This window comes from Melozone crissalis, unplaced genomic scaffold (assembly GCF_028551555.1).
Source record: "Melozone crissalis strain CALT ecotype California unplaced genomic scaffold, PUWL_Pcris_2 ptg000039l_1, whole genome shotgun sequence".
In the NCBI taxonomy this organism is placed as follows: domain Eukaryota; kingdom Metazoa; phylum Chordata; class Aves; order Passeriformes; family Passerellidae; genus Melozone; species Melozone crissalis.
In genome coordinates this window covers 8,416,145-8,437,838 of record NW_026535817.1, presented here as the reverse complement: position 1 = coordinate 8,437,838, position 21,694 = coordinate 8,416,145, and the positions used below count along the sequence as shown (strand labels likewise).

Below are 21,694 nucleotides of genomic sequence, written 5' to 3'. Positions count from 1 at the left end.
GCATAGTCACTGATCTACTTTGGCCCCTTTCCAATTTGCCCACATCTTTCTGAACTCAACAGGGTACTCACAGCACCAAGTACAGATAAATAATGACCTCCCATGTTCTGCAGATTGAGCTATCCCATTAATATGGCCCAGGATCACATTTCCCTCCTTTCCTAAGGAAAGAACCCAAGAGACAACATAAAACACCACCACCTACCTCCTGCCCCAGGCTTCCCTTAGTCAGTTTGGAACCACACTAAGCACCCCCAGAACCTCTGGGGCTGAACTGGTGTCCACAAGACAATTCTTGATTCATAAATTCCATTTTCCAAGTGAAACAGTTTGTGTTACTCTAACAAACTATAAAAATCCACTTTTTGTCTTGCCAGGTCATTCTGAATGTGGCTCTTTCACAATGCCAGCAAGCACACCTTGTGGGGTCTCATTAGTCAATTATATGTGTACACTCTTGCTTCAGTGAGGGATTCATGAAAAGAAGTAATAAAAGGGCATTCTTTACATAAGTATATAACACTGCTTGGATGTAGAATGTTACTTTAAAAAACAAAACAAAAAACATTTTCCAAAGGATCTAACCCTGCAAAGTCAGACAATAATGATAAATGCCTTCAAAGGCTTGTAAGGAAATGCCTTCCCTGGTGTCTCAGAGTACAACATGAGTAGTTTTCCAATCAAAGATAGAATCTTCTGGCAATAAATTGCGGTATGCTTTGTGTAAGGAAATACAGAAACTCACAGGAGATCTGCCATTAATGATAACAGCCAATTTTCAATCCCATGGGGATACTTTCCTGCATAGAGAGATTTGGTGAAAAGCCTCGTGTTTTCACATCAAATAACACGTGAGAAGACAGAGAAGCATAAGGAATGCTCTATCAGAATGGTCTTAGTAAGGATAAAAAAAAACAAAAAAAAGACAAAATGTCCCTATCTCAGCTAGATCAAACTTGTGATTCTTACTGTTAATCTGAAGAGACTGTAAAAAGAGATTAAGAAATCTGAAAATGGTGCTGAAGAATTTTCAATGCTTTGAATGTGCAATATCAATGTGCTTACCTCCATCAGAAATTATGTCTTTTAATAAAGAGCTGCTGGAATATTTCACATGAAATGACTCCTCTTTGCAAAGCTGAGTTTTCAAGTCAATAGCTTTGAGGAGCAAAGAGTTTTAACGAAGGAAAGTCCCAAGCTTTCTGGGTTTTTTGACTGATTGTGTTTTGTTGGTTTGTGGTTTTTTTATCATCCTCAGCCTATCTGAACAGATCTTAGTGTTCATATTTCACTTCTGCCAAAAAACATTCAGACATGGAAAATTACTAAAAAGCCACCCACTACTGTAGCTGCAGCTAATGGTTTTTTTTTTGTGGTTGTAGTACTCCTTTTCCTGAGTCTTAATTTTGACTTGATCTCCTTTTCTTTTTCCCTTGTCCTTGCTTCTCTGCTCCTTTTTACAATATATCAAGATAACAACATATGCAGTGTAGCAAACAGTACTCTGACCTTCAAGTTACACTTACTTACAAAATCATCTTAGTTTATTGAATTGCTTTTTGAATTGAATTATGACTATTAAGTAAAAAAAAACCCCAAACAAAAACAAAAAACCCAACAAAACATCATGATACCCATATATGTAATTTATTGTAATTTACTTTGGGTATGCCCTACAGTGGCCATTTCTGATAGGGAATGACGAGCAAGTGGGATTGTATGGAAAGAGAATGATAATTTTTCTCTGAGCAGACATTTTCATTTTCCTTCCGTGGGGATTTGCTGCCCTCTGGTGTTTGAGACGAGCACAGAGCGGTCAGGGAACAGATTAACTTCAGCCGCAGCGCCAGCTGACTCGGAAACCTCTCATCAGAAAATATCAGGCTCACCTGACAAGCACAATTAAACTCTGCACCGGTGGCGAAGCTTTCCGCTAAAACAAGACTCCATTACCGTGCAGGTGTTTGTTGTTATAATTAGCCACATTATATTGCATTGTACAAATGCACAGCACGCGTGTGTGCGTGTGTGTGCATCTTAGCAACAGGAGCAAAAAAAAAAAATTAAAAAAAAATCAGTAATTATCAAAACGGACCAAATTTCACTACCCTATTTTAATACACAATCTGGTTTGTTCTAAGAGAGACTGGGGCCCTCTGGTGGTGATCACCATTCAGATAAATCCAGAACTTTCTAAAGCTAGGGACAGTTAAATTCATCAAAGTATGGTTTTAATAGTGTCAGTTACGTTTTTTATATGCATGCTTTATGATAATTCCATCAAACTTTTATAATATTTTTTCTGTATTAAAAAAAAAGCAAGGATAGTGGGGTAAAAGGCAAAAAACCCTATCCTACATTTGCCTGGGTTCTCTATATGTGATGTTTAAATATTCAGTTCTAATGACAAACATTAATGGCCATGTACAATCAGACAATACTTAAAGGTACTCAACAGAAAAAGAACTATTCAGCATTTCCCCTCAATCTCATTTCTTTTACCCAGTTTGTTTACTCCTTTCTTGGATACTCAGAGCAAGTATCACAGCAAATATGTTTCAAAACAGCAGCACAAAAGGACTCCAGGAGTAGTAAGATATTTACCAATATTTTGGAAATTGGTGGCTTCTCAAATAAATCTTTATCCTTAACTAAATTCAGGCTTGTACAAACACATGCACAGTGCAGCTGGTTTTTGTACCATTGTGCATTTTGTGCTGCTGAGTTAACCTTCAGTTAATAAGAGGAGGCCTCAGGAAATAATTGTACAGTCATGACTTACAGACTGCTGGTGTTTGTTTACAACACAGTGGTGTTGCTTAATCTTATTTGTCTCCTACAGCAGCATTTTAGTAAGAAATGTTTCTTCTTTTGTGCTAGAGAAGTGCTTGGGCTCAATATATCATTTAGGAACTTTTTAGCATGCAGAATATGTTAGTGTCTTACATGACTGGAGACTACTGAGCCCAGAAAACAGAAGTGTGCTTATCTAGAGGGGCATGAGAGACAGACATTGGAACAAAGCTTCAGAAAAATTTGCAGATTGAGTTTATACTGGCACCAAAATCTTCAAGTTAATATTTTAAAAAGAGTTTGCAATGGAAATATAAATATAAACCAATTAAAATGATCATATATGTATTCTTGTACTAACCATTTCAGATGATCAGTTGATGACAATTAAAATTTCAGATGTGATGTTGTGTCTCCCTGTTTTTCAGGAGTTTCAAGCTTTTTCTTTGACATATCCAACCAATGCCAAAAGCTCAGGTGATGCAGGATTATATACCTTGCTGTAATCAAACAAAAAAGACACTTCATTAATACTTCATTTTCTCAGGTCCAAAAGTGCCTTAGAGTTTATAGTCCTTTTTTATCATCTTGGAATAGACATTTGTACTTACATTTTACTAATGGAAACGCTATGTAATACATTTATGTCATTATTAAAAAGGTAGTGTTGATCAAATGGAAGCTTTTAGTTATTTAGCAACTGTCAGTTCTGATCTCCTTAGGACAGTAGCTAACAAAATAAAAACAAATTCAAGTGCAGAACAGTATCTTACAAGAGAAGCATGAAAATTTCAGTGGAAACCACACTGGAGAAATTATTTAAGAATTAATTAAGACAAATGACTGACCAAATGTACAACATTTTAAGAAATGACTTGTCAATATCAAAATCTCTGTCTGTTATTAAAAAACGAGAAGGAAAAAGTTCATTGCTATCTGAATGCACAGCAAGCAAAAGTCAGAATTAAGTACCAAACCTTCAGGCAGTTGCTCGCTCGGGAAACAGTGCGGGGATTTGTTTAATCCCAGAAGGAAACTGTCCAGGAACTGTGGAAAGACAGCCCGGGATTCCTGCCTGGAGCCAGCTGCCAAGGGGATCGAGTGAGGAACGCGCCTTTGCGGCAGGGCGGGCCGGCACAGCGGGCACACGGGCAAGGAGGAGGGGACGGCCATGGCGACATTTCTGGGGGGCTTCCTCAGGGCAGGGACAGCGGCAATTCACGGGGAAGAGGCACCTCCGACTCCCGTACGGGTGGGGGGCTGCTTTGTGCGGACCCCTCCTGGAGAACGCGTAAGGCCTTTAGCAGGACGGTATGGCAGAGTTAGGGCCGCGTTCCGCAGGTTTTTCAGGAATGACGCCTCAGAATTCCTGCAATTCCCTGACGGCGGGCGGGCTCTCAGCGCCGGCCGCCAGGGAGCGGCACGGGACCGCGAAAAGCGCGGGAAGCGCGGCCCGCTCCCCGTCCCTCAGCTCGGGCCCTCAGGCGCAGCCCCCAAACTCCAACAAGGGCCGGCTGGGCCGGGCCGCGGCGGCGTCAGTCATTAACGCTGATTTTACCAACCACCCTGCAAAGGTGCCCCTGGGCCCCCACATACTTGAACTGCTTCTCATGCTGTTAATAATAAGGCAGGATCAGTATGCTGTGTGCTTCTAAATGCCCGTAATTTTATTTCTTTTGAATAAAAAAAATAATAATAATAAAAAAGGTCAAAGTAGAGATGTTATTTCTCCTGCTATTCCTGGCTCAGTGCACTGAGTGGATTCAAGAATTTCCCTCGTTCAAACTGTTCAGCCATTGCTGCCTATACTCCAATTTGCCACCACCTAGTCTGCCCTGTGTTACCCTCTGCACAACCCAAGGGCACTGTCTTTCCTTTTGTTACAGGAATGCACACATTACTTCCAGCTGCTGCTTTTCACCCCTCATTCAGTGTAGGTGTTCCTCACTTTATTCCCCTAAAGCCAAAGAGGTTATGTCACAGCTAGCCAGACAATAGAAAAACAGAAGTAGAAACTCTGGGCAAGGTAAGACCAGCATGATTTCAGTCCCATCCCTAACTCAGAATTCATCACGGAGCTGTGTTGGACTACAGAAGAAGTGGATCCACTGTCCTTAATTTAGTTCTCTTACCTCATTGAGTCCTTACTCAAGCAAAAACCAAATTGGCTCCAGCTGCTGTGCTAACATTGGCAACAGCTGCTAAAACCTGTGTCACCTGGGCTGCACTTCTTTAAAACAAAACAAGAAACATTTTCTTACTGAAATGCTGCTGTAGGAGACAAATAGGATTAAGCAACACCACTGTGTTGTAAACAAACACCAGCAGTCTGTAAGTCATGATTTCCAACCAGACCAGAAGCCCAACAGTTCCTCTCCAAACTGTGGAAGAAATCACAGAGGGAACATGAATTGACAACACAAGTTTGTTCAATTCTGTACAGATCTTTTTCCTCTCTATTAATACAAAGCCAGAGATTAAGGGTAACAGAGTTAGGTGTTTCCTGGGTGATTCTATGTGACTAAAAATCAAGCTTCAGAGGAAGGCTCCCCAGCAAAGTCAGAACTTCAGATACTCTTCCATTTTCCTGCTATTAGCTATGACTACTATTCTGAGCCCACCTGACCACTGTCTCTGATGGCTTTGCTGCAGCACTCATTCAGTTTAGGTGCACTTTGTACTCAGGATAACTTATAAATATGTACCTGTAAAGGCTGAATCTGTAACATCACGTTTTATTTAGTTTCTCCATGAATAAAACATTGATTATTTGTGGAGTTCCCCCTTGTGTTATCACATGTTAGCATAGCAAGTTGTCTTTTGGCATCAAACTCTGCTTGGAGTTATCTCTTCCCTCTTGCATCATCACTTCTGATCAAGAGCCTTGTCTGACATTTTAAATGCCTAAAGCACTTGTTTCAAGAAGTTGAGAGAAACTGGAATAGTGAAAAGCAAATATTGAGTCTTCAGGTTTCATCTTAGTTCCTTCTCACCCACAAAAGAGAACCAGATGAGAGTATCTTTGTGGTTGTCACTTTTATACAGAATTTTTCTTCCCAATTGAGTAACTAATACTCTCATCTATAATAAAAAAGTAATGGTCTCCCCAGCACAGCCTTATATAGTTCTTTGAGTAGAATCTCTCTCTAAAAATAGAATCCCTTTGACATTGAAGCTCCAGGCAGCAAGGAAACTGTTGCATTTCAAGCTGAAGCTTTTGGAAAGCGCGCTCTGTATTTCCTTTGCGAGTGTCCCGCAAATGTTCAAAATGCATGACCTGTCCTGTGGTGAACTTGGAGCAAACAAGATTGTGTTTGCAGCCGGTGCTGTTGCAGCAATACCTTCTTAGAAACAAGCAATAAAAAAAGATGCAGCACTGGCAAAAGGTGCTGGATTTACAGCTCTGCAAAAATAACACTTTATTTGCCCCCCACCCCTGCCCCCAGACACAACTGCCAGCTTTTCCCAGACTGCCTGGCTGGGCATGATATCCTATCCTGAGTTAAGCCCAACACTTGCACTGAGGACAACAGGACAAAAACAAACAAACAGAAATCTCACACATCAGGGGAGCAGTTTTTTCCAGTTCTCAGGCAGCCATTCCTCTTGGGAATACACAGAAAGGAATGGGCAGGGGGAACACAAATCCTCTTCATCCAGCCTTTGAAGATGTTGACAACTTGCTCTTACTAAAGTCAGGGACTAAACAAGCCAACTCTGCCAGCATGCTGGAACTGGAGACTGTAAGAATAGGAGGTCTAATTCCTGGGAGCACTAAGTCCAGGAGTATTAAACAGAGCTCAGCACCTCTGTGTTAGACTGGCCTCAGACACAAATGTGCAAGGACAACAGCCACAGTTGGACATGGGAGCCAGAAGTCTGGCTCAGCTTCCACAATTACTGTTGGAGTAAAACAGCATTTCCTCAGTGTTCTGACTACTACTAGCAATTTGCCATACCAAAATAGTTCACCTTCTACCACTGTAATATTCTCCTGAAAGCATATTTAACATGAATTTGAAATTGCTGGTATTTCCAAATTATGAAATGTGAGTACTGAGCTTAAACCTGCATGATTGTCCCATGTGTTCAAGAGCTGCCTTCACAAGAAAGGATTTAATGGGGTGACAAAGTGATCTTTTCAGTAGAAATACTTATTCCTGTGTATAATTATCTTTGGTTAAAGCCACTTCAGATTAAGCCACTGAAAAAAAAAAAAAAAGATGAATTCTTTTGACAGTTTGCATCAATCCATTATTCTAGCCTACCCTGGGAGAGATTCACTCTTCATTCAGCCTTCAGTTCCAGGGCAAGTCTCAGGCTCTACTTGTAAGATACTTTGGTTGGTCCCACCAACCAAAACCTGACTTACACAGGATTTTATTTAGGAGCTGAAAGACAGATCAGGAATACTATGCTCTATGTCCATTTCATGGAACCTGCATGATTGTTACATGTGTTCAAGAGCTGCCTTCACAAGAAAGGATTAAGGGGGTGACAAAGTGCTCCTTTCAGTAGAAATACTTATTCCTGTGTATAATTATCTTTGGTTAAAGCCACTTCAGATTAAGCCACTGAAAAAGAAAGATGAATTCTTGTGACAGTTTGCATCAATCCATCTATGGCCATTTTAGAGCTTGATAAAATGGATAAAATTAAAACTAGGAAAATTCTGGAAATATTCTTTAAAAATTGAGACTCAGATAAGGAAATCTTCATGACAGATTATAGGCTTTAATTTTTTGGTTAAAAGCACAGGTTAAAAATCTTGCCCAGTGTTGTTGCCCAGGCGGGTGAGAAAGCCCACAAAGGGAATACTTTTGTCTCTTAATTTTCTGGAGCTTTTAAAAACATCTCTCAGGAGTCTCCAGCCTCCATTTCCCCCATCATTAGGGCTTCCAGCACAAGCACAGAAACCTTGTCTCCTTTTCTGGGAGCAGAAATAGACCACTGACCTCCCCAGATTTCTGGCCTCCTCCAGGCTTGGATATCCTTGGTGTTCATCCCCTCTCAGAGCCATCATTGCTCCTTTCCTGGCCAGCTTCATTTGAGTCACCAGGGAGAGGTGAGGCTGATGAACATCCAAATTTCCTGATGAGTCACAAAACAGGAGCTGTCCAGGACTGCAGGCAACACTGGAAGGCCTTCACATGAACCTACGAGTTGGCGCTCACAGAACATTCGCCAGCTTTGGCACAGCTTTTCCTCCTAAACACCAAGGTGGGTTGGCCTGAGATTGCCTCAGTTCTAAAAGCTTGTTTCAAAATATTACACCCTAAGCAGGAGGCATGCTAAGGAAATTAAAAGATTGGTAATTGATTCTGCATGCTTTCTTTGAGTGTTTGTTTAAATTGTGAGTGTTGGGAGACTTGTCTGAAACTGTACCTCATGGCTAAAGCTACTAGTCAATATAAATTTCTACACTACCTGTCTCAGATATGAAGAGTTGAGCAATTAGAGAAGCGTCAAGGAAGAGTGAAAATTCAGTGAAGCAGGCAGTTTTGAAATTCGGCAGTAAGAACTTTCTTGGGAAGTGTAGGGAAGCTTGAATCTAGCTGACTTATTTTGAGAAGTGGAAGGAATAGATACAGTTCAAGAGAGAATGACATGGTAGAGTTCCATGTGAAGCCCTGGTAAATAAATCTAGCAGCTTTCACACAGGACTATTTTTATACAGGCTAATTTTAAGTTTTATTTAGGTGAACAGTCCAGGTAAAGATGACCACAAGCACTAGGAGCTGGAACACAGCCCCTGTAAGGAGCTCTCAGCTGAGTTTGGGCCACTGTTTGATTCATACTTCTCAAATGACTTGGAAGACTGTGCTTTCCTGTGAAGATTATTTGGCATTGGGTACTTTGCTTTGGGTACTAACACAATAACTGCTTAATGTATATTAGCTAGATGCTGCCTTTACCAGATGCTCATGGTATTTGGTTTCTTTGAACAAAGTCTCTCGTTTGTGCTAATACAGCCACCAAAGATCCCTACCCTGTAATCTGAGATCTGGCCCAGTTGTGCTGAGCTTTGTACACACAGAAAGCTCCCACAACAAACACGGGGCCGCTGCTTTCTCCACTGGGAGCGAGGCAAAGCCTCCAGTTACCTCTGCATGGTGTTGACTGAATTGCTGCCTCAGCAGTGAGGCAAGTAGCAAGAAATACATCACTGGGCACACATTTCAGGATAACCTTGACATCACTGACAGCGATAGCTGCAGCCCCTGCTGAAACAGAAACCTGTAAGACGGCATTTGTTCCTTCTTGCTGCCTTTGCTATTCCTTTTGGGAGGATGATCATATGGCGTGCTCATGTATTTGCAAGCTCATGACATAATGTTAGGGGATTGTAATAAACAATACCATTTCAGGGAATAGACTGGGGAGACTGAACATTTTAACTGTCACTGGAGCAGTTTTGCTTTAAGGATTAAATGTGTTGTCTCAAATCCAGATTTGTAATGAGAACCCTCCTGTCTTTCCTTCTCTGCCTGTTCCCATCCCCCCTGCATCAAGAGAATTTGGGCAGGTGACCAATGGAGTGAAAATGAGACAGGGGAGCCACACAGAACAGAGTAATTGATACAGGATATGAGGCTAGGAATGAGTGGATTTGACCAAGTGCACACCAGTAAACTGAGTGGCTCATTTGCCTGCCAGCAGGATGGATTTATAGGCTGTGTGTCACTAAGAAGCCAGTCATCCCCCCTACTGCTACCTCCCCAAAAAACCCTCGTGCCCCTCATGTCCCCCTCCCAAAACGTTGCTTAATCTGAAAGGCAAGTCACAAGTCAAAGCATCAAATTACACAAACATGCTTTGGACCAAACCGGGGAAAGTACAAAGACCTCCAGCAAACTAATTTCTTTTTCCTTTTTTAAGAAACTGAAGGGTTCAGTTACCTCACATACATTTGCTATTTTCTCCCAGCAACCCCAAATCTAGGCTACAAATGTTCTCTTTGTAACAGCGTGCATATATTATATACCATCATTCTTTTAGCAGCACCAGCAGGTAAGTACTTTCAGGTAGCAGGTTTTGCTTTTTACCTTTCATTTACTGGTGCTTTGACTGCAATTTTGGTATAAGAAAGGTGTCCCTTTTCCTACTGGAAACTCCCAGTGTATGGTCTTGGAACTGTACAAATACTGCAAGCATATTGCAGTTCCTCTGCTCATCAGTGACAAGACCTCAGCCCCAGGTTAGGCAGTGGATATACTTAGCACAAGAACTGTCTATTGTAGCACTTGTTGCCTCCAACTGTTCAGTAGTAGATAATAAAGACATTTTAGATCTCTATTTATTCTCCCTTGACCTTATCATTATAGAAATTCTAATCTCCAGGACATAAGGTATACTGCAGTTAAAGACTTTTGATTCTACCTTTATACCAAAGCACTCAGTAAAGGTGCATTATATTCTCAATCCCAAAGAAGCTCTGACAATGCAATTATCTCTCTGCATGGGGAGCAGTGGGAAGGAAGAAATGAAAACATAGCTGCAGTGTTCATGGAGAGATCAAAGTTGGTTAGGACTCAGAAATAAGGCAGGAAGCATACAGCCAGTCACTGCTCAAGCAGTGCAAGAAGGAAAGGGGAATGGAAATAGAGCAATCAGTGCACATCTACCATACTGAAAGCTATGGCATCATTCCTCCCCTAGTCACATGTTCCACCATAGCAAAAATTCACTGTAAAAAGTTAAAGCAGCGTGACAAAATTTTGGTTTTGACACATCAGCTACAAGCATGCAATGGTACACACCAAGAAAGGCCATGCACTGGATCTGCTGTACAAAATGAACAGCAGACTTGAAGTGCCGTACGCCCAAGCTCACTGTTGGGAAATCTGCTGTGTCGCCAGCATACCACATCAATATTTCAGAGGTCATTATCTCATCTCTTCTTCAGCTGCTAACTTTGGATTTCTGCCAGAAAAAGGCAACAGCCAGTAAGATGATACACTAGTACATTAGGCAAGGCTTTTGGGAATTTGAGCAGGCTTTTCTTCTCACTGAGATCAGTCTGCTCTCTGAGTCCAAATGGCACAAGTGCTCTGTCAATATACAAATGGCCAAACAGGTTCTGTAACCCTCCCACGACAGAATGTGCAAGAAGTTCTACCAAACTGCATTTGTCAAATAGACAGTGCGAAGATCTGAACCTTTATATAAGTACTTCTGACACTGTGGGAAGGAGGAGACAACAGTCACTGAACTGATCCAGAATCAAGAAGTATGATTTCACATGTACAGCCCAGCAGAAGAACTGGAGACAGAGTTAATCAAAAAGAAAAACAATATGGTACCATATCCTCTCTGCAGGAATGTCCCATGAACTTCTACATGAGCAAACCACAATTAAAAGTCTGCTTTAGCTGTGAGTTGCTAAGTAAAACCAGAACCTTTGCAATGAGATCCATGGATTTTAAAGTTTAAAAGTACCTTTGTTTTACATGGCTTAGCATCCTAGATCTTCTGTGTTGCCATAAGCTACTATAATAATATACCAGCATTCAATTTTTTCTATGATGATCTTAGTGATAAGCAATGGCAGCACTCCTGTGCATTCAAAGAGGGCTTTTCTACCTTCCCTTCTGGAAAGGCTTTTTGAACATTTAGTAATAAAACTATGGATAGGCATATTAACTATTTTCTCCTTTGATGTCTTTAAGGTTATTTTGTCTCATAACCCATTTAGAAAGATAATTACCTTTACAGATAGACATGAAAGTGGATGTCTCTAGGAGGTTCCCTTTAAGACCAGAAAGAGAAAAAAGTGGGCTGAACTGCCCAATTCCCAATATAATTGTCCTGCTACTGGGAAGAATTTGGTGAGAGGAAATATTTTGTGCTTACCTTACAAGCCAAAGATACTTAATTATTCAAAGCTTGCTCTCAGGAAAACTGTTTGGGAGATAACTTAGAAGCATCTTTGTTTAACCCAGTTAATTGACAGGCATTTCCATTCTCTCACTAATCTTACTGTGTAAATACTGCATACAATCCCCAAAGGAGGGGACACAGAGACCTCAAGGTAAAATATAGAAAAGTAGTTTATACTCTTAATGTCTCTATTCCTATTATCTATATTTATAGTAGCTGAAGTCACAGCACTTGAGCTGTAGCTCTGGGGCAAGGCTCCTCATTGCATTCCCACACATTCAGAGGAGCTAGGGAGCAGTTGGATCTCACAATCCCAGGGAACTTGCCCTGTCTGAACCTTTTACTTTGTGGCTTTTTCCCTGACTGATTCTGAAAGAAAGTAGCTTATCTGGTAGAGAAATTCAGTCCAGAGAGGATGAGAACTGGAATCAGCTTGACGCAAAGCCACCTCCAGGCAGCACAGATGCAAATAGCTCGAGCCACATCATGCAGCAGACTCATGCTCAAGTACAGGCATGGCTAATGAAAGCAGACTAAAATTTGGTATGCCAGCCTCAAAGAGGCCCTTTCTAAGAGTAAAATGCATGCAGCCATCGTGGAGTCTGTATACAGAATCCATACACCCAGGTAAATCATCCCACTCCAGCTCCATCAATGACACTGTTACCTCAATAGCATTTTACCCATTTTACTCAAAATGCAATCCATAAGCTTGAGCCCTGTCCTACTAAAAATGCCTTCAGTTTAAACCAGAACCTGGTATTTCCAATGAATTTATGTGGATGTAAAGCAAGAGTTCTAGGCCAGAATATTTCCTAATTATATGGCTTTTAAAACCTCTCAAGGAACTCCTCTGCTACAATTACTCAGTTAAATCTACAAGTGGCTCCAATTTCCTTCTTGAAGATCTGATGACTCTTTCCTGTCTGCACATCACTATCTCTCTACTGACAGCTACTTTCTCTTTATATACATGGTAAAACAGAAATTTAAGAGCACAAAGGTCTTCCAATTTTCCTCATTTATGGCCACTTTTTTTTCCTTAAGACTCATTATTTATACAGCCCACATTATAACTTGTGATGGCAGTGCTTGGGGATGGGGAAGAAAGCGTTAAGGTGGAAATACATTTGGATGTTCTCATTGTAAACCTGACTGAAGTCCCCTCCAGAAACCATGGAGAAAACAAGGGATGTGAGCTTGTCCCTTCATCACCCCCTCTGATTTAGCAATAGCACTGTTTACCAGCCTGCAACCTCTGAGCTATTTAAAGTATCTATGGAGATGCCTAAAAACCCCAAGCACATTAGGAGGTAGGCTTAACTTACTGTACAGTCCTTCATCTCTAACCCCCGAAAAGCTCACTAACTGAGGGCTACTTGTCTGTCTAAAGAACTCCTGCATGCATAACCATTGCCAAACAAGGCCTAGAGCCTTATTTATAAACTGTTGCTGAATTAATTTGATTTGTAACTTCATTTTTAATTCCCTAACTTCATACAAGTCAAACTACTTATAGATTAACATTTGTCACTCTGAGTGCTTCTGCTTCCTTCTCAAAGCAAAGCATTGTTCATTTTATTAGAGTGACAGATAACTTCCAAATACTTTTAAATACATTTACCAGCCACTGTCCTTGATGTAGGATTTTTAACAGAAGAGATGAAGTGCCTTTTTTGGTGGGTTTTGGGATTTTTTTAAAATACTGTCTACAGGAAACACTGATCTTTGATTGCTGATTCTGAACTTCATGACTAACACTTAGCTAATCAATTAATGAGAAAAAATAACTTCTGGAAAGTATGACCTAATGTCTGATAAAATTAATCTAAGTAGTGAATACATTATTTATGCTGGCCTCAAAATATTTAAGAAAAACATGTTAGCCAGATAAATTTATTGCAGCAATTAACAGGCAGGCCTTTAATTGTTGCAATACTAACTAGTATTTAGTTAAGTGGCAAAGCTGAGTTCCACTATACTTTGATACTTTCACATCTATCACTTTGTCAGCAAGCAGAATAAAACTTTCTCTGATGGCTCAGATTTTTCATCACTTCATCACTTCTCCCGTCTTTTCAATCACTTTGAATCACCACCTCTTTCATGGCCAGGACTAGGCCTATTCAAGTCAGTTGACTCCATGGTAATTTCTGACACATAACCCATTTAACTTGGATTCTTAACTTAATTATACTTTCTCTCAAAATTAAAGTAGCTGACTGTAAATAAAAAAAAAAAAAATAGATTTAGAAACATCAGAACTGTATTCAGGGTGTCAAAGTTATAGTGCAAGTTATTTCTTTTAGAGAGAGTATGACTTGTGAAAGGAGTGCATCAAACACTTACTGCTTTAATATCAGTATGATCATCAAAAGAAGCAGCAGTGTCTCCCCAGCCCCACCTTCTTGCATACTGACACCTATTTTCTCTGCTTCTTTACCATTTCATATCTCTGGCAATACAACAGAACAATTAAAAACAACTCAACACAAGGCACATTTAAACAATGTCACTATATTAATAATTAGCTAGTTAGTTAGTTAGTTAGTTAGTTAGTTAGTTAGTTCTAAACAGTAAGGGTACTAATCCCAAGATTTAGGTTAATGATTACTTTAAAAAGGCTTTAGATAGAAATTTATTAAACACATTTCTGCAAGACATCAAAGGGCACAGTTTGCTACTTAGTAAAAATTACTGCTTTAAAAGCTGGCTAGTTTAAAAGCTAGTTTTTGGGTCTGAGAAGGTAACATTAATCTGGGCAATCATTATTCAGTAAGGGTATAACAGCACCCAAAGGACATGTCCTTTGCTGTTGATGTTTATTCACCAGTTTAAAAGAAAACAAAAAGGTCACTGCTGGTAAAGTTTGCAGTTGACATAACTAAAGTAGTAAACAATAATGAGGAGGGACAACTGATCTAGAGAAGTCCCTTGCCTGGTAAGCCTTGCTGTTTTGGGCAACATATTTCATCACAGGAGAACACAAGGCCAGCCAAAGACCCAAAACTGCCACTGAGGACACACATGTAAATAAGGTTCCAGGAACCAGCTTCAAACCTTGAGGGGCAACAGCAGCTCAAATGAGGCTTCAGGAATCAGACAGGATATCCAACTGAATAGGCTCTTCCAGAGGTGACCCCTCAATGGAAGAAACTACCCTGTCTGTAAGAACAGGGTGCCTGAAATGCAGGGAAGGATATTTCTACTGGCAGTGGCAGTATTTCCTGTTCTGCTGTTTGTAAGCTGCTGGCAAACTGAAAAAGGATGAGTAAATAATTCTGAAAATAATTCATGGTTTTGGAAAGCTTGCTTTAAATTCAGACTTTTGCAGTGCAAATATATGTATATTTTAAAGCTACGTAAGTCTTATTTTATTGGATATAATTTTAGGCTAAATGGACTGTGCTTATGGTCATAGTGCTCTTTTCCTCAGATTGGGTGCTCACTCAGGCTGTACCTGCTGCACAGCACTTAGACACATCCCAGATAAAAGTTTGTACTCCTGGCTCCAGAATAAATTAACTCCAGGACAAGATTAAGATGCACATCATCCTTAACAAAAAACACTGGTAAAGATGATGAAAAGGTGATAAAAAATCTTAATAATTCCTCATTGTGCCATTAGAGAACCTGGACTGCAGAATGTCCTCAAGTCCATTTGCCTCACTTTAAACTCCAACTCACTGACCTTGTTACCAGGTTCAACATACCTCAAACCCTGATCTGCTTATTATAGGGCTCAAACATGCACCCAAAATCATCAGCTGGTCAGCTGAGCCCCAGTTGCTGTCTGTGCATCCACTTGTAGCCACAGCAAGTACCAGGTGCATCTACTCCAGCTTTTTAGCTTCATTGGGATAACATTTTTGAAGCAAATTTCTCTGTTATTCCTGATTTACCATGCTTTGTTTCATAGCATGGAACAGTTCTGGGTTGTAACTGGAGTGCTTTCAGATGAGATCAAAGGAGATCTAGTTATGTGGGAAGGAATCTCCAGTTGGCAGAAGATTTGATCTAGTTTAAATTAAAAGCACTACAGTGTACACAGGATGAGGGCTGGGCCCTCCCATTTGCTTTCTCTAAAAATACCGTTTCCCCACACTCCCAAGAGCACTGCCACTGTGTATCCATCCATTTATTCTTTCCTGGTGAAGAAACTGGAACTGCCCCATGTTCTGAGCATCCATGGCTACTCCAGCCCCAGCAGCATCCCACAGGCACCACCAAAGCTCCTGTCCTACACTTTCCCCACGTACCTGTTCTTTGGGAGGTGATCTCTCACCAGGCCAGCACAGCACCCAGACCTTGCTCACTCACATTTTCCACCTCAAGTCCTCACAGATCCTCCTGATCAGCCTCTGGACAGCCCCCAGTCCCTGCTGCCTCTGAAGTGGTGCCAGGGGGTCCTGGATTGCCTGGGGTGCTCAGACAACAGTGAACACCCAGGTCAAGTTCTTTACATAGCATGGAACAGTTTTCTCCTAAGTTTAATATTTCTGTGGATGTGAGGAATTGCTCAGCACATGACATTTTAATCATCAAAGAGCACTCCTGCTAGTGGGAAATTCTAGATACAGGAGAAATCTGGGAATAAAAAGAAATTACTCACTTCAGGTATATGAATAATAAAGAGTCCTGACTGAGGGGGAGCAGGAAATAGAGGCAGTACCAGCTGAAAATGGAGTGGAACTCTTCAAGGTGCCCACTAGCAGCTGGTATCTTGACAGGTTCAGCACTAACAGCATCAGCCCAGTTTTGCTGTTTTATACTGGTATTGCAGACATTGGAAAGCAAAGAAAATATTTTCAAGTTTATTTTTCTTTTGGTGAGATCCCATTCAAAAAAATTTATTGGGAAACTCACATTTTCTTCCTCAGGAAAACTTCAAGTACAAAGAACTAACAAGTACCTGAGAAAGCCAGGACTGCACTCAAGAGCAATCACTGGTTTTATAAGAATCTCTCCTGCTTTACAGCCAAATAACCTTGCCTTAAGTCCCCAAGAACTGGATAAAGGTTTCTTACTGTCTCCTGTGTGACCAAGTAGCATTTCTGCTAACAAAAGCAGCTTTTGTTTCCCAGTGGGCTCCTCAAAGGCTTTCTGCCAAAATTTTGAGAGAAAAATGTCCACTGAACACATATTTTACCAGGGAGATCTTTCTTTCCACAAATCTTCTTGGAATTTTGTTGTTATTGTTGTTCTGGGTGGGTCTTCTTTCTTTATTATTTATTTATTTATATTATTTTTCCCAGAAACCTGAAAAGTGTTGGTTTACATGAGTAAATTTTTATTCATTTTTGTGGGTTTCCAGTGAAAACAAATAAACAAAGCCAGAAACAATTGCAGCTTGCGTAGCAAAGCAGTCTACATATTGTGGGGTATTTCAGCTGAGGCTGAAATAACATGAATGATGATGGCATATTCTATCCTAAAAGCAACCTGCTATAATTTACCACATAACCTGCCCTTGCCTATTTCCTTCTCTCCCTTCCCTTTTATTACCCCAACAGAAACATACAAAAAAAAAAAAAAAGGTTAATACTGAGGTGATTTTATACAGATATTGTTCAAATTTGGGAGGGTGTTTTTGCATGCAGTTTCATATTTCTCAGAATTGTGATCTCTCAACAATTCACAAGGCAGAAAAAATGGACTGAGAGAACCTTTTAAGAACTTTGAAAAGAAAATCAATCTATCTCCTTGTCTGTTGTGTTTTCTTTTTAATGCTATCAAGGAGTCCCTCAAACACTAAATAAAGAAAGAGAAACAAGTTTTCTTCTCACAGTCTAGGTATCACATTGTGCTATTTTGGAGTTCACAGGTTTCTATAATGGGTGTTTATAGATTTTCTGAAAAAGGCTCACTCAAAATTCTTCATGGCATCTACATTAAATATTTACATTCAGGCCAAGAATGTCTTGTAAAATTTTAATAGCATACCCCCCTATTTAAAAAAAGACAGTAACTAGACCTCATCCCAAATTCTAGCTCTTATATGAAACAAAACCTTCTAAGCACTGTCTAAAGTGTCATTTCTTCCCAAGGCACAAGGATGTTTATGCTCTTGTCCAAGGGGAGATAAACAGAGCAGCATACCACTCCATATTTGTAAATGTTAACTCTGCAAGGTAGAAACTGGCTTCTGTATGCACCAGGCTTCTGTTCCTTCACTGCTCCAAGAGCCATAATGTGACACATAGGAATGTGGAAATTGAAACAGCAGAGACAGACATGGTGGCCCTGCCACAGGAAATGTGCAGTCTTACTGCTGTGGCCCACCTCATCCTGACTCCAAGGAACTTCCTTTCTGAAATGTATCTTAGGTACCAGCCCAGTGGCTTAAAAGAAAATCTGGGACAATTCCATGAGTCTGCAGGGCAGTTTCACCCTCAGGTCCAGAGTATATCAGAAGTAGCTTTCCTACAGTGAGTAGGAACTGACTCTGCTACTGTGAGTGTGGTAGAAATGCTACTTCCCTAAAAAATTTCAAGAAAACACTATGAGAATTAACAAGGGAAGCACACTGAATGAACTGGATGTGGGATAAGGCCAAAGTACTCACACCAACAGGTAGAAATGGAGCTCAAAGAACTCAAGGACAGCCTTTTTTTGTGTATATGTCATTCTAAAATAGACTTGTGCAAGAATCCTGGTTAATATAACACACTCTTTGCCAAATATGTACTTCAAAAATAGCCATCAACTGTAGGCATACCTTGAGTGGTGTTAGAGCTGTCTGGATTTTGTTATGCAAAGACTGTGATAAGTTAGAATACACTGCCAGTGGAAAAAGGAGTGAAAATGAAAAACTGAGCTGCACAGGATTCTTGAATGAGAACTTAACAGGGAAGTTTAAACCATAACAGGCGTGCTTTAATAAATCAGGGCACTTACTCACATGACTAAACATGGATTTAGGATCTCCAGGGATGCAGATGTCTATAGTTTGGAGACTAAAACTACAGTTGGGCTTCTAAGGAAAAAGTGACCATCATGCCACTGCCCAGAGAGGCCTGAATTTACAGACTCTTCTTTTACAATCTCAGTGGGGGTTTCAGCTCTTAGTAGTCCTCATTTTCAGAGAAACTAATGGGGCAGTTTTTTGCAGTTCTGCTAAACTGTGATCAATTGATTGTCTGTCTCAAACTTCCACGTCTCCCAGTTTTAAAATAATTCATCCATCCTGTTTGACACCTAGCTCACAAGCTCAGTAAAGCAGGTTTTGTATTATTACTGGCCAGAATAGTGTTAACCTCAACTGAGGCAAGTTATAAATTTGTGTTACTGTAAATTTGTTTATGATCAATATTATCAATTCTTTTTTACAGCCAAAAAGTATGCTGAGGACATGGTTGCTGCTGTTTTCAAATGAACACTAATTGTGCAATTTGGAATGTTTCTTTGACTCGTTGTAGGTTCGCAGCAAAAGCAAAGCAGCCAAGGCTGGACTGTGTGAGGGGGATGAGGTGGTGTCTATCAATGGCAAGCCTTGTGGAGACCTGACCTATGCTGAAGTCATTGTTCTGATGGAAAGCCTGACTGACGTCCTGCAGATGCTTATCAAGAGGTACAGGAATGCTCCAGATGCTTTGGTGCAATTCAGTGAATCACCTGGAAAATGCTGGCTTTGTTTTGCAGACTTATACTGAGAGGTTCTGATAGTCCTGTTGTTAATGTCTGTAACTCTGCTTGGATGGAAAAGGAAGACAGAGAATTTGAGCTGAAGGAATTAATGTATATAATTTGAACAGCAGCAGTCAGGCACAGAATTAATAGTACAGTCTCCAAATGTAAGTATTAATACTTGCAAGGTGTCCACTACCATATATGCATACTGCAGAGCCTTGAGTTCAGTTATTCCCTGCACCCCTTTGAAGCAGTGAAGTGTTGTTATTCCCTACAGATAGGGAAGTGAGGCTTACATAAAACAAAGGCTGTATAGATGGAGAAACTGTGCTACCCAGATATGCCTTGATGATGACATGGCAAATGGTCTTCTTGGGTGGCAAAATGTGTTAGTGGTCAGGGGGAGGAGAGGGTCTGGAAGTCATGAATTCTATTTCTGTAGCTGTTATCACCTCACTAGATGAGGTGGGGGAAGTCACAGCTCTCAGGGTCTCAGTTTCTGCCTTTGCAAAATAGTGAGAGGGAATTTCAGTTTTTGAAAATGCTTTGAGTTTCTCAGAGCAGAGATGCTTCATGCAAACTTGCAAGCAGGCCAGCATCACTGCTCACTGAACATCAGTCTATTCCAATGCCTGTTCTGTAATTGGCATCAGTGTAATAAAGGCAACCTGAGTTCAGAGCCACCTACAGTAAAGCACATTCTCCCCAGACTGTGAATTCAGACAGGATGAACTCTGAGTTGCCTTCAGTGGGGATAAGAAGAGGAAGAAAATTCTTGAAACTCCCACACTCCTTGTAAGGGCTTAAGGCTCCCCCCAGAGCTACTGCAGCTCCCTCTCACAGGCAGGACCAGGAAAGGATCAGAATTCATCATGACAGCTACCAGAGCAGTGTCCCTGGAAAGGCTGAAAACAGGCACATGTCTCTGGCTACCAGGGATGTCTACACAGCATGTGGAATTCCTCATGGTTCCTGCAACCTGGACAAAGGAGCTTTCCTCAAGTGCTTAGCAGTTCAAAGTGACAGCCTGCCTTCAAAACTAGATGCTCTCAAGGAGTGCTCATTTTATTTATCACAGACATTTTTCATGGCCTGTGTGTACATGTTGTCTGGGGCTGAGTAATGGATCAGTATGACAGGATCAGGGGGACAGAGGTAGCTGAGGATTAGATCTTACCTTCCCCAGAGTGCACAGCTCCTGCTCCTGGTTCAGCAGGGAGCAGCTGAGTGTTCCTCATGTGATAGCTGCATTCTTCTGTTTTTAATTCATAACGTGGCTACTGGAGCTGCACTTGTAAGAATGATATTTGTGGCTGACCAGCTGTCTTCTCTTCAGCCATAGAAATAGCTCCACATACTTTGACTCCTGCCTGTTGCTGTTCCATAACTGATATTTCAGTTGTCTGAAGGCCACAGGATGCTGCAGCTGAAAGGGACTCTCCATTGCCCCTGCTAGAATGCATGGTGAACAGCAAGGCACGTCCTGAAAAGATGAGAATATCAGAAAATATCAGAACCAGAACAGAGTGTTTATAACATATAATTCAGTGTTTCATGGACTGAAACCATGTCAGAAGTTTTAGGAAAATTGGAGTTGCTCAACACTCTGAAAGTGACTAAAATGTTCTAAAAAAATTCACTGTGAGAATCTTTAAACTTCTGCTCATTAGCTCACCTCTCCCAAATCCCAGTCCTTGCTGTCTGTATCTTCCCAGGTATGGGAGAATGGATTGAAACACTTCTCTTCCACTCCCACCTCATTTGTGGGTACTATCCCTCTCAGCACAACCCCCAGAAGGATTTCTCAGGAAGTGTCTTAGCATCCTTTGAGAGCTATGAGAAGCAAATTCTTCCTTTCCTGAGTAGCCACTTGTTAGCAGCCACCTCAAGAAAATGCTAGAAAGAATGAGGAAAGAATAATTTAAGTGGCATTCCACTGGTGATCTTTACATCTAAGTATCTTTTGTTAGCAGGGAAGAATATTTTGCATTGAAAAGTCCCTGAATTTTTTGCATGAAGGATGGATTTTCACAGGCATTAATTGTTGACCTAATTCTGCTCTTACGAATCTTACTGGGAGGAAAATTGGGCTTTTAAAATAGTTTTTAAAATGCTACTTGGCCTTTGATGTCTACCAAAAGTTTTCCCGATGCCCGATGTGAAAGCCACAGTGAGTTAGTGACCAGCAGCAGTGCCCAGAAAATGCTGGGTTTACAGGATGAGAGGAAAGCGACACCCTGCAGGGCGGGCACTCCCAGATGCCGTGGGGGGAGCTTCTCTCTGACCTTCCCGGCAAGCGCTGGGCAAATGCTGAGCAGATGGATCCGGGAAACGTGCAGAGAGGGGACAGACACTGAAACGCCAGCCTGGCCTTCTCACATCAGGGGTAGCA

General features: G+C 41.0%; 1 protein-coding gene across 1 annotated transcript in view; it reads left to right on the top strand.

Annotated features, from left to right (window-relative positions):
• Window positions 1-21,694, top strand: part of SYNPO2 (synaptopodin 2) — a 75,522-nt gene that overhangs the window by 33,522 nt on the left and 20,306 nt on the right. Inside the window, exon 2 of the mRNA XM_054283862.1 lies at window positions 19,092-19,243. Within this exon, the coding sequence (XP_054139837.1) occupies window positions 19,092-19,243 (152 nt within the window). The remainder of the gene's footprint in view (window positions 1-19,091; window positions 19,244-21,694) is intronic.